We start from the raw sequence: 13,370 nt of genomic DNA on the forward strand, positions 1-13,370 counted from the left end.
GCCCCGAAAGACAGTCGCACCTGTCAGCAAAACATGAGGAAAGGAATGAGGAAGTACAGCCAATAGTGGACAGTGAAGCAACAGCTCCGAAGGGGACTCAGGGCGGATTACAATGAACACACATATGGCAAACATTCAATGCCAACAGACAAACAACATACATTACACAGACTCAGAGGCATTTTTAACATTTTTCCAGCTTCACGATTCCGGCCACAGGGGGAGCTGTTGCTTCACCGTCCAGAAGTGGCTGTACTTCCTCATTCCTTTCCTCGTGTTTTGCTGGCAGTTTTATGGTGTTGTAAATTAGCCTCCCGCATAAAGCGTCCCTAAATTTCCCTAATTGACAGGTGCAACTGTCTTTCGGGGCTACATAGGTCAACAGCAAGCCGGGGCTATTAATGGTCGGAGGCTTAACCCGACCCGGGCTTCGAACTCATGACCTCTCGGTCAGTAGTGATTTATAGCAGCTGGTTACTAGCCAGCTGCGCCACAGCCCGGCCCCAGTAGTATCTTCCAGACTGTAATGTATTTCTGTGGCCTTTACATGTCACATCTCTTTTTATGTTTTGAACCTTTATAGTGTTTGCTTATCTCTTCAACATTGTCTAGTATAGACATTTGTGTGTATTTATCATTACACTTGAAAATTGCCTAGGGCCGACCCTGTCGCCAACAGACAAAGGGGGTTAACTTTTTACTCAACAGTCACACACATGTCCATGCATTCATGCTCATGCGTGCATCACCATTTCTCCATCCTTCCTCCATGAAGAACACCTCTTAGGCCAAACTGTTTCCTTGCAAATCTGCCAATGCACACTTCCAAAACTTCTAAGATGCTTCTAAAACGCCAAAACTTCAAAATCCCTAAGAACGTGACTCCAAAACGCACTCCTTCTTCCCTTGAGAAAAGCAGGGAAATGTGTCCAGAATTCTGCTTTTCCTTCTGCAGATCTGACTCTCCAAAATCCATCCTCTCTCTCCTTCCCAATGGAGCAGAGCATAGCCGATGGACAGCTCGCTGTCTGTCACACTTTTTGGATTGTCATAATGTCTATTATATAGTAATACTAGCTGTGCCCAGCTACGCGTTGCTGTGGCCAAGTCTGGTGGTATGGGAAATAAAGTATTGAGGAACTGGTGGTAGTTAGGTAAAGGGTCCCCTGGGCTGAGTGGGTTGCTAGGAGACCAAGTGGGTGGAGCTTAGCCTTCTAACTGGTAGCAATGGGATAAAAACAATTATTCCTCTCCCTCTAATTAGGACTTTATTTTTCTTTTCTTTTGGTTATATCAACCTGGAGGCGTGGATGATGGGTTGTGTTGTCAAATTTCGAGGTTGGGGGGCCTGTAGTTTTGTTGTTTTGTTGGTCGCCGGGATTCCATCACTCTTTTATATATATATAGATTTTGCTGATGTTGTTCCAAAGTTGTAAATTACTGACACGTTGTTTGGCCAGCCCAAAGCATGTTGGTTCCATCTCAGTTTCCGGGCAGATGTTGACTCTTCTTGATTGGTGCTGATTCTCAAGGAGTTCTGTGTTGACTTCTTTCTTAATGTTAGGAACCTTGTAAACATTTCCTTAACTTAAAAGAGCCATTGTCTCTGATTAATGTAAACACTCCCCCCCCCCCCTAAAAAAAAACTTCATCAAGTCAGCAAATGTTGACAGATGTAAACAGATTAAAACATTTCTCTTATCAGTGTCACAATTCTTATCAATTTACTAGGCGGATAAGTTCTCATTATGTATTTATTTATTTATTTTATTATTTAAACTTACAGTAGAGTCTCACTTATCCAACGTAAACGGGCCAGCAGAACGTTGGATAAGCGAATATGTTGGATAATAAGGAGAGATTAAGGAAAAGCCTATTAAACATCAAATTAGGTCATGATTTTACAAATTAAGCACCAAAACATCATGTTATACAACAAATTTGACAGAAAAAGTAGTTCATTACACATTAATGCTATGTAGTAATTAGTGTATTTATGAATTTAGCACCAAAATATCACGATGTATTGAAAACATTGACTACAAAAATGCATTGGATAATCCAGAACGTTGGATAAGCAAGTGTTGGATAAGTGAGACTCTACTGTATATGCCGCCACTCCCCTAGGGCTCGGGGTGGCTTACAAGAAAGGCTAAAATCTAACAATTTAAAACATCTTTAAAATACCTTTTAAAAAAAACATCTTAAAAACACTCCCCCAGGGCTCGGAGTGGCTTACAAAAACAAGCTAAAATCTAAGCAATTTAAAAACAGCAATAACAGGTTTTAATTACAATTCAGCAAGCAGGCAGTTGTTGTTATATGTTTTTCAGGCTGTATGGCCATGTTCCAGAAGTATTCTGTCCTGACATTTTGCCCACATCTGTGGCAGGCATCCTCAGAGGTTGTGAGGTGGGCAGTTAAGTCATTGCAGGCCTTAATCTTAGAATTGTGTTTTCAGCCAAGTTAGGCCCCATCCACACACCTTTCATAAAATTCATTCATTCCCACACATATAAAATCCAATCTGCACATCCTATTAATGTGATGCTTCCGGACTTGTGTGTTGGGGGGAGAAGGGGTCCTGGCCCTTCCCGAGGCCCAAGGAGGATGCTGGGACAGGAGCCCAAGCAGGGCAAGGGCAGTCTCGCCCGGGCCCTAGAGAACCCATGCCTCTCGTTGCAGGTGATGGCAGACGACTTGGACCAGGGCCCCAATGGGCAGGTGACCTACACGATTGACCAGACACTGCCCATGAATGGACTGTTCCACATTCATGCCCAGACAGGGGCCATCACAACGGCAGCCATCCTGGACAGGGAGATTTGGGCCCAAACCCGGTGAGCCAACCCAGCAGTCCTTTCTGCCCTTGCCGGCCATCCCTCCAGCCCCTGCACAAGCGTGCCTCATGATATATGAAGTGGTGGTGGTGGGGAGAAGAAGCGGTGGCCTATGGCAGGACTTTGCTTCACCAGGCATCCTTAACTGGTCAGTTACTCAGGCCCCTGAGCTGCCTGTGCTCTTCCCGGCAGGCTGGTGCTGACCGCGACGGACAGAGGGACCCCCCCGCTGGTGGGCTCAGCCACACTGACCGTGGTGGTGATGGACATCAACGACAACAGCCCCACCATCCCGGTGCCGTGGGAGGTGCGGGTGCCTGAGAGTGAGTAGACAGCGGGCCACAGGGACCAGGACTCCTGGGTGTTGCCCAGTTCAGGGAAGACCACAGCGGAACACCTGTGCGATTGAGGGGACAGTGGGACCCCACCTCCCTTTGCTCACAGTCAGGAATCGGCCAGGGGGAGGGGATGTCAGAGCGCGCGGTTTGGATAAACACACATGCAGCGGAAGATCAACGAAGAATCACTGGCACCAATAAAGAGGCTGAAGCCTGTTTGGCTATCTACAAAAGGTTTACTAACAAACGGAAAACTCTCAAGACAATATATACAGACAGAGTGCAGAGAGGCAGAGAGCAGAGGGAGGAGCAGATAACACAGGGAGCTATTTATAATCACTTCTGCTGTCTGATGCAATACACAGTTAAGTCTTTACACACTCGCATAGTGGACAGCAGACAGTGCATGATGCAATCTACAGCTCACATTGCAACACTATAACTCAATTACATTTAAACAACTCTATATACAATCATTCCCACTTCAACAGGTGAAGGGGGGTCCCAGAAATACCCCACGATGGGGCACTCCTTGCTCTGCCCCAGGACATAATACCTTCCTTGGAAGAGCCCTTAAGCCCACATCCTTAAACCCCTCGGTTCGCTTTCAATGGGGGGCACCTTGTCCCTCACGGCCTCCCACTACATGTTCCCCTAGATGCCTTGCTGGGCTCCGAAATCACCATGGTGACTGGGAACGATGTGGACTGTGGGCCGCAGCTGTCCTACGTGCTCTCGCTGGAGAGCAGCACCACCGGGACCTTCGGCATCCTCCGCTACAGCGGCCGAATCACCCTGACGGCCCCCCTGGACTACGAGCAGCACAGCCGCTACAGCCTGACCATCCGCACTTCGGACTTGCAGCACGAGACAGAGGCCAACCTCACGGTGCTGGTGGAGGATGTGAACGACAACGCCCCCGCCTTCAGCCAGCCCCTGTATCAGGTATCCGGCCCCCAGCCCCACAGTGTTTTGGGGACTGGGTGGGTGAGCGGCTCTGGCCCCCCTGGGTTATGGCTTTTCTGTCCCGGTGAAGGGCAAGGGGCCTTTGAAGGGAAGCTCAGGGGTTTGGGCTTTGCTATGCCAGTGGGATGCTCTCCAGGCCCTCGATGACTCCTGTCTGGGAGAAGCTAAACACCCATGAATGACGCCTTGTGTGCCGTGTCCACAGGTGCTGCTGCCAGAACACACTCCAGTGGGAACCTCCATCCTGAGCCTCAGCGCCACAGACCTCGACTCCGGCACCAATGGGGAGGTCACCTACCGACTGGCCACGCCAAGCCACGCTGTCTCCATCCACGCCAGCAATGGTACAAAGGGCAGGGGACAATCACAGGGTGTACTTAGGTCTTCCCTAGAACCTAGAGTGCAGCCAGGCTCCGGCCTTTCCTCTCCCCGACCCCTTCTGACCAGGTGCTTGTTGCTCTTGGGGGGCACACAACGGCCCACCCTGGACGTTCTCCTTGGGCCTCAAGAACTGCCTTGGCGACCCCTCCCCTCCCAACTTCCTGGACTGCCGCCTCTGTCACCCCGTCAGAACCCTCCCCTGCTTTGTGGGGAATACCCACTCTGCCCCAGACATGAAGGAATTGACCCAACAGTGTGACCTCCAGTCAACCCCAGGGGATCTCAGGATTGGTGGCTTCATTGTGTAGTTGGCCTTGGAGAGGAGGAACGGTCTCAGTGGCTCCTTAGTGAATTGAAGGGACTCTTTGTGTTGGGAAGGGAGGCTGAGGATACCAGTCCACTTCACCTGGAGAAGGGCACACACATGCTTAAGGGAAATGTGCATGTTTCCTGAACCAGCCCAGGGGTGTGGAGTGGCACTCCTGATGGTCAGTCCATTTTCCTGCCTCACTTCCCCTTTTCCTGCTTTCCAGGCACTCTATTCACTACTCAGCCCCTGCGATTGGAGCCACGGCACTCCACGCTGGACATCCGGGTCGAGGCCCGAGACCGAGGCCAGCCCAGCCTCTCCTCCTGGGCCACTGTCCAAATCCAAGTGCTGGACCTGAATGACCACGGCCCACAGTTCCTGAAGCCACAATACAACTCCAGTGTGCCTGAGGACCTGCGCCCCGGCACCACTCTGCTCACCCTGGAAGCCACCGATGCAGACATAGCACGGGACAACGCTGCCTTGGATTACACCATAGTCAGTGGGAATAGCGGCCATGCCTTCCAGTTGGAGGGCCGGGCCGGAGGGGCCAGCGCCTTGGTCCTGGTCGAGCCCCTCGACTTTGAGGCCGTGGCTCTCTACAACCTGACAGTGGCTGCGTCCGACCGAGGTGTGCCACAGCGCAGTGCCCTAGTGCCCGTTCTCCTTGGCATTCTAGATGTCAATGACAACCCGCCGGCCTTTGGCCGCTCTGCCTACCACACTGCGGTGAGCGAGACAGCCGCTCCGGGCACAGAGCTCCTGCGTGTGGCAGCCCACGACCCAGACTCTGGCCCCCATGGCCAGGTGCATTACAGTGTCAGTTCCGGCGACCCCGGGGGGCTCTTCCACCTCCACCCATCTACCGGGGCACTGCGACTGACTGAGGCACTGGATTGCGAGGTCCAGAACCAGCACACACTGGTTGTTCAGGCCTCAGATGGGGCGAGCGGGCACTTTGCTTTGGCCTCTGTGACCGTTGAGGTGAAAGACGTGAATGACAACCTCCCCTATTTCCCGCTTGAGGTCCTGACGGCCAGCGTGAGGGAGAACCAGCCCCCCGGGAGCCTGGTCACCAGGGTGCGTGCCGTGGATGCGGACGTGGGCGCCTTCGGGGTGCTGCGCTACACCCTGCTCCCCACCCAGGGCTGGCAGGCCTTTGCCCTCAACAGCACCTCCGGGGAGCTGAGTGCCCGCCTCCCTTTCGACTACGAGCGCAGCAAGTCCTCACAGCTGCTGGTACAGGCCACGGACGCAGGCAACGCCTCGGCCACTGCCACCGTGCGTGTCCTGGTGACAGGGGAGGATGAGTACGACCCCGTCTTCCTCCGCCCCACCTTCAGCTTTGAGATCCCAGAGGGGGCACGCAGGGGGCAGAGCATTGGGCAGGTGATGGCCACCGATGAGGATGAGGGTCCTGACGGGGTGGTCCTCTACACGCTAACCAAGCCTTCCCCTTTCTTTGGGGTCAACCGGACCAGCGGCACCATCTACCTGCGCATGGACAGCCAGGGCCCTTCCGGCGGGGCCCCCAAGCGGGAGCCGCGGGAGCTGGTGTTGGAAGTCCAGGCCCATGGGCCTCTGCCGGCCTCACGCTCAGCTTCCACCCGAGTGACCATTGATGTCACCCACACCGCCTTCGGCCTGGCCACCGACCTCAACCTGCTGCTGGTAGTTGCCGTGGCCGCCTCCCTGGGAGTGGTGGTGGTGCTGGCCGCAGTGGCCATTGTGCTGGTTCTTGTCCGTTCTCGGCAAGGCCGTGGCGGTGGCCGCAAGGAGATGGGGGATCCGGCACACTTGCAGAGCGGCTCTATGCAGAAGTTACGCCGTGGGGATCCTGTGCTGCCGGGGGGAGACTGCCTCTACCACGAGGCCCTGCCTGGCTACGGCACAGACCCCTCCGGCCCTTACACTACCCGGGGGGGCTCCCTGGACCCCTCCCACTCAAGTGGACGGGGCTCAGCAGAGGCAGCGGAAGATGACGAGATCCGGATGATCAACGAGTGTCCCCGCATGTCCAGTGTTACCTCCTCCCTGCAGGAACACATGGCCGCCCGTGGGCCAGACTCCGGCATCCAGACCGACGCTGACCGCCTTTCGGACGTCTCCTGCGAGCCTGCCACCCTGGACGCCAGCCACTGGTTCAAGAGCCGGAAGGGGCCGGGCCTGCTGCTGCCCGGGCAGTCCACGCAGCTCTACCGGGATGAGAGAGGCGGTGGCAGCGGCGGCCCCTACTTGGGCTCCGGCGGCTGCGGACTGAGCGTCTCCTCCTCCGGCAGCGGCGTCAAGGACTACGCCTTCCCTGAGGACGGGAAGCCCTGCGTGGACGGCTCCCTGACGGCCATTGTGGCCAGCGATGAGGAGCTGCGCGGCAGCTACAACTGGGACTACCTCCTCAACTGGTGCCCCCAGTTCCAGCCTCTGGCCAGCGTCTTCACAGAGATCGCCCGCTTGAAGGACGAGAGCTCCCTGCGGAAGCCCTTCCCCGCCAAGCCCAAGCCCCGCATCGACCCACCGCCTCTCATCACCTCCGTGGCGCACCCGGGGGCCAAGTCGGTGCCACCCAAGCCGGCCGTGGGGCGCGCCTTCCCACACCTGGCGGCCGCACTGCGCCGCTCACCCCTCAGCCACGAGGGCTCCCTCTCCTCCTCGGCCGCCATGTCCCCCAGCTTCTCCCCCTCCCTCTCCCCACTGGCCGCCCGCTCCCCCATGGTCTCGCCCTTCGGCGTCTCCCAAGGGCCCTCCGCCTCCACCATCACCACCGAAGCCGTGGCCACGGCCAACGAGGAGGGGGAGCTCCGCATCTAGCGGGACCGCCGTACGCCAGTGCCCCCTCCATCTGTTGAACCATGGGGGGCAAGAGGACCCTTTTGGGGAACATTGGGGGGTCAGTTTGAGGGGTGTGGCCCCTCGTCCATTCCCTTCCCTGGAGGCCGTCATTCCCGGACTGAAGCGGGGCTGAGGGTCCGGGGGAAAGGCTGGCCGGGCCTGGCACCAGCTGTCCCCATCCCCGTGTCCCCCCCCCCCACAAGCACAGAGGGGGCGGCCCCTCCTCACACCAGGCCTTGCTGCCTCCCAAAGAGGGAGGGGGGCTACCGTGCACCCCACACACACACTCACATACACAGTGTCACCCCCGGTGGGCAGCCTGCCTTCTTCTGGGGCAGATCTTGGGGGTCCCTATTGCAAGGGACCCCATCCGCATGGATAGCCTCAGCAAGGGTATGGGGCTGGTTTCCCAGTGGCCCCAAGGCCCCCACTCACTTTGCTCGCTCACTCTGGCATCGCGCACACACATGCACACACGAAGCGCCCCATGTGGTGTCATGGCCGCCCTGGAGAGAGACCCTGGCCCTCTTCTTCCCAGAATCCCCCTCTGCGTCAGGGCCTGGCCATCCTCCCCAGAAGACCCCCCCCCCCAATTCCCCATCCTTTGTGCAATAAGCGGGCCCAGCAGACGGGCCGCAGGGGGTGGCGGTGGTTCCTGGTACTCACTATAGCAATAATAAAAGAAGTGGGTTGCGGTGAGTTTTCCGGGTTGCCTGGCCATGTTCCAGAAGCATTCTCTCCTGACATTTCACCCACATCTATGGCAGGCATCCTCAGCGGTTGTGAGGTCTGTTGGAAACTAGGCAAGTGGGGTTTATATATCTGTGGAATAATGTCCAGGGTGGGAGGAAGAACCCTTATCTATTTGAGGCAACTGTGATTGTTGCAACTGACTACCTTACTTAGCATTTAATGGCCTTGCAGCTTCAAGGTCTGGTGCTTACTGCCTGGAGGAATCCTTTGTTGGGAGGTGTTAGCTGGCCCTGATTTATTTCTGTCTGGAATTCCCCTGTTTTCAGAGTGTTGCTCTTTGTTTATCGTCTTGATTTTATAATTTTTTTAAATTCCTGGAGCCAGATTGTGTTCATGTTCATGGTTTCGTTCTTTCTGTTGAAATTGTCCACCTGCTTCTTGTGGATCTCCATGGCTTCTCTGTGTAGTCTGACATGCTGGTTGCGAGAGCATTTCTGTGTCCTCAAATAATATGCTGTGTCCAGGTATGTTCATCAGGTGCTCTGCTATGGCTGACTTCTCTGGTTGAAGTCATCTACAGTGCCTTTCGTCTTTCTTGATTCATCTTTTGGGCAATGCTGCTGCGTTTGGGGGTCCCTCTGTAGACTTGTGCACAGCTGCATGGGATTCGGTGGTAATAATAATAATAATAATAATAATAATATTTTCCGTGTCAGGAGCTTCTGGAGTGAGAGAATTGGCCGTCTGCAAGGACGTTGCCCAGGGGACGTTGCTCGGATGTTTTGATGTTTACCATCCTTGTGGGAGGCTTCTCTCATGTCTCTGCATGGAGCTGGAGCTGACAGAGGGAGCTCATCCGCGCTCTCCCCGGGTGGGATTCGAACCTGGCAGCCTTCAGGTCAGCAACACAACCTTCAAGTCACAAGGCTTTTATCCCCTAGGCTACTGGAAGCTCCATAATAATAATAATAATAATAATAATAATAATAATAATAATAATAATAATAACAACTTTATTTTTATACCCCGTCTCCATCTCCCCAAGGGGACTCGGGGCAGCTTACATGGGGCCAAGCCCAGATAGTCACAAACAGTGCAAAAGACACGACAATATAAAAAAAAATCTATAAAACATATTAAAATCACATATACAATCACATAAAACATAGTAAAATAAAAACCTGAGAAACTCATAAAATGAACTGGGCCAGAAAAAAGCGCATATACAGTAGAGTCTCACTTATCCAAACTAAACTGGCCGGCAGAAGCTTGGATAAGTGAACATCTTGGATAATAAGGAAGGATTAAGGAAAAGCCTATTAAACGTCAAATTCGGTTATGATTTTACAAATGAAGCACCAAAACATGTTATACAACAAATTTGACAGAAAAAGTAGTTCAATACGCAGTAATGTTATGTTGTAATTTACGAATTTAGCACCAAAATATCATGATGTATTGAAAACATTGACTACAAAAATGGCTTGGATAATCCAGAAGCTTAGATAAGCGAGTCTTGGATAAGTGAGACTCTACTGTAGTAGGAATATAAACTGAAGGAGAGGTAAATAACCCGGGACTATTACAGTAGAGTCTCACTTATCCAAGCTAAACTGGCCGGCAAAAGCTTGGATAAGTTAACATCTTGGATAATAAGGAAGGATTAAGGAAAAGCCTATTAAACGTCAAATTAGGTTATGATTTTACAAATTAAGCACCGAAACATCATGTTATACAACAAATTTGACAGAAAAAGTAGTTCAATACACAGTAATGTTATGTTGTAATTACTGTATTTATGAATTTAGCACCAAAATATCATGATGTATTGAAAACATTGACTACAAAAATGGCTTGGATAATCCAGAAGCTTGGATAAGCGAGTCTTGGATAAGTGAGACTCTACTGTAGTAGGAATATAAACTGAAGGAGAGGTAAATAACCCGGGACTATTATATGGAAAGGGCTTGGGATGAGGTAAACATCAAAACTATTCCAACTAAGGAATGGAATAAAGTGCAGTGGAGATGCTGTCAATCAATGGAACAACCCTAAGCATAAGGGCGAGAATGGTCACTCTCCAAAGGCCAAGTTTTTAGGCTCTTCCTAAATATTTGAATATCTGCAGAAGTAGGTGGATCCCTCTTGTCCTTCCCTGAACGGAGCATTTGTTGGATTTTCTTGGTGGGTCTGAAGATAGTTTGTAGGTTGTGTTTCTTTCTCAGATTCCCAATGTGGTCAGTGGCTCCCTTGATGTCTGGCAAGAACACTTTCCCTCCGGGTGGATCTTTGTCTTGCTCTCGTGACTTATTATTATTATTATTATTATTATTATTATTATTATTATTATTATTATTATTGACACAACGACATTGAATGGCACAGCAAACAAGATAGATATGCTGGATTTCGTTTTGCAAAATCACAAGTCGAACACTTCCCAAGTGTCTAGGACTGTGTGATGTATTTTCTGATGATGCATGCAGATCCCAGTAAGGTGGCCTTTTGCAGTTGGCAGATCGTAATTTTGTCAATGTCTATTGTCTCCAAATGCCGGCTGAGATCTTTTGGCACGGCACCCAATGTGCCCATCACCACCGGGACCACCTGTACTGGTTTCTGCCAGAGTCTTTGAAGTTCAATCTTGATGTCCTGAGAGCGGCTGAGTTTTTCCTGTTGTTTTTCGTCAATGCAACTGTCACCTGGGATGGCGACATCAATGATCCAAACCTTGTTCTTTTCCACAACTGTGATGTCTGGTGTGTTGTGTTCCAGAACTTTGTCAGTCTGGATTCGGAAGTCCCACAGTATCTTTGCGTGCTCATTTTCCACAACCTTTGCAGGTTTGTGATCCCACCAGTTCTTAACTGCAGGGAGGTGGTACTTGAGGCATAAGTTCCAATGAATCATTTGGGCCACATAGTTGTGCCTCTGTTTGTAGTCTGTCTGTGCGATTTTCTTACAGCAGCTGAGGAGATGATCCATGGTTTCGTCGGTTTCCTTGCACAGTCTGCATTTTGGTTCATCAGCTGATTTTTCTATCTTGGCCTGAATTGCGTTTGTTCTGATGTCTTGCTCCTGGGCTGCAAGGATCAGGCCTTCTGTCTCCTTCTTCAGGGTCCCATTCGTGAGCCAGAGCCAGGTCTTCTATTATTATTATTATTATTATTATTATTATTATTATTATTATTATTAATGGCCTTTGTCCTGATGTCTTGCTCCTGGGCTGCAAGGATCAGGCCTTCTGCCTCCTTCTTCAGGGTCCCATTCGTGAGCCAGAGCCAGGTCTTCTATTATTATTATTATTATTATTATTATTATTATTATTATTATTATTATTATTAATGGCCTTTGTCCTGATGTCTTGCTCCTGGGCTGCAAGGATCAGGCCTTCTGTCTCCTTCTTCAGGGTCCCATTCATGAGCCAGAGCCAGGTCTTCTCCTGATCAGCTTTTCCTTCAATTTTGTCAAGGAACTTTCCATGCAGTGTTTTGTTGTGCCAGCTGTCAGCTCTAGTTTGTAGTGCGGTTTTCTTGTACTGGTTTTTTGTCTGCTGTGCTTTGAGGAGTTATTATTATTATTATTATTATAACTCTAAAATCAGGACAGTAAATAAAGAACAACGCTCAGAAAACAGGGGAATTCCAGACATTTGTGTGTGTGTTTGTGTGTGTGTCAGGAGCAACCAGAGTTGCTTCTGGAGTGAGAGAATTGGCCGTCTGCAAGGACGTTGCCCAGGGGACGTTGCCCGGATGTTTTGATGTTTTTTACCATCCTTGTGGGAGGCTTCTCTCATGTCCCCGCATGGAGCTGGAGCTGACAGAGGGAGCTCATCCGCGCTCTCCCCGGGTGGGATTCGAACCTGGCAGCCTTCAGGTCAGCAGCCCAAGCTTCAAGTCACGAGGCTTTTATCCCCTAGGCCACCGGAGGCGCCTATTCCAGACATGAATCAATCATGGCCAGCTAACACCTCCCAACAAAGGATTCCCCCAGGCAGGAATCAGCCAGGCCATAATCATAATAATAATAATAATAATAATTTTATTTTTGTACCCCGCCACCATCTCCCCAGAGGGACTCGGGGCGGCTTACAAGTTATAAAACCAGCATACAGTATACAGTTTTACAAAAACACACAAATACACACACACTGGCAAGGCCATTAATGGCAATCAAGGTGATTGATTGGAACATTCACACCTGCCTCCACCAGGCAAGAGTTCTTTCTTTCTCCCATCCTGGGCCTGCCACAGATATATATATATATATATAACCCCCCCACCCTCCCCACTTGCCTCCTTTCCAAAAGACCCCTCAACGTCTGAGGATGCCTGCCATAGGTGTGGGTGAAACGTCAGGAGAGAATGCTTCTGGAACAGGGCCAGACAGCTGGGCAAACTCACAGCAGCCCAGCCCTGTTATGATGGACAGGACGAGGGAGAGAAGGGGGGGGGGGAGGGAGAGAGAGAGAGAGAGAGAGCAAGAAGGGGGCGTGGCAAGGCGAGCCCCTCCCTCCCAGCGCTCAGGTGAAGCAGCAAGGCCTGCCCTCTGGCGCCCCTCGTGGCCGGGCCTGGGATCGCCTTGCCACCCACCCACCCAAATGCCACCTGGCGGCGACCCTTTCTTTATTGCCACCTGCCCTCTTCCGGGGCGGGGGGGGGGACAGGGGGGGGGACGCCGTTTCCTTCGCAGGAGCCAGCCCCAAGTGCCAACTTTTTTTTTCGAAGTCATAATAATATTAATAATAATGCCTTAATAAACCACACCCTCTTTGTACAGACCACGCCTCCTGTCTTTTGTGGGGGGGGGGGGGGGTCGGAGGGGAAAGACCCCGGAAAGAAGTGGGGATGAAGCCTCATCTTACGCAATGATTAGAGTCTCTCATCCAGCGACAGCTTCCGGGTTCTAGCCTGCCACTTTTGGACTCTTGCTTGCTGAGGCGTTCCTGCGAGGATCTCTGTACAGCTCAGAAAGCTGTTTCTTGATTTAAGGCATTGGCGTGCTGGATGATAC

The 13,370-nt window shown here is 51.7% G+C and overlaps 1 protein-coding gene across 1 annotated transcript in view; it reads left to right on the forward strand.

Moving 5' to 3' along the window:
• Positions 1-13,137, forward strand: part of dchs1 (dachsous cadherin-related 1) — an 83,761-nt gene extending 70,624 nt beyond the window's left edge. Inside the window, exons 17-21 of the mRNA XM_062974350.1 lie at positions 2,686-2,840; positions 3,033-3,163; positions 3,837-4,123; positions 4,350-4,488; positions 5,059-13,137. Of these exons, the coding sequence (XP_062830420.1) occupies positions 2,686-2,840; positions 3,033-3,163; positions 3,837-4,123; positions 4,350-4,488; positions 5,059-7,643 (3,297 nt within the window). The 3' untranslated portion in view covers positions 7,644-13,137. The remainder of the gene's footprint in view (positions 1-2,685; positions 2,841-3,032; positions 3,164-3,836; positions 4,124-4,349; positions 4,489-5,058) is intronic.
• The last annotated feature ends 233 nt before the right edge of the window (positions 13,138-13,370 follow it).

This window comes from Anolis carolinensis, chromosome 3 (genome assembly GCF_035594765.1).
Source record: "Anolis carolinensis isolate JA03-04 chromosome 3, rAnoCar3.1.pri, whole genome shotgun sequence".
NCBI lineage: Eukaryota > Metazoa > Chordata > Lepidosauria > Squamata > Dactyloidae > Anolis > Anolis carolinensis.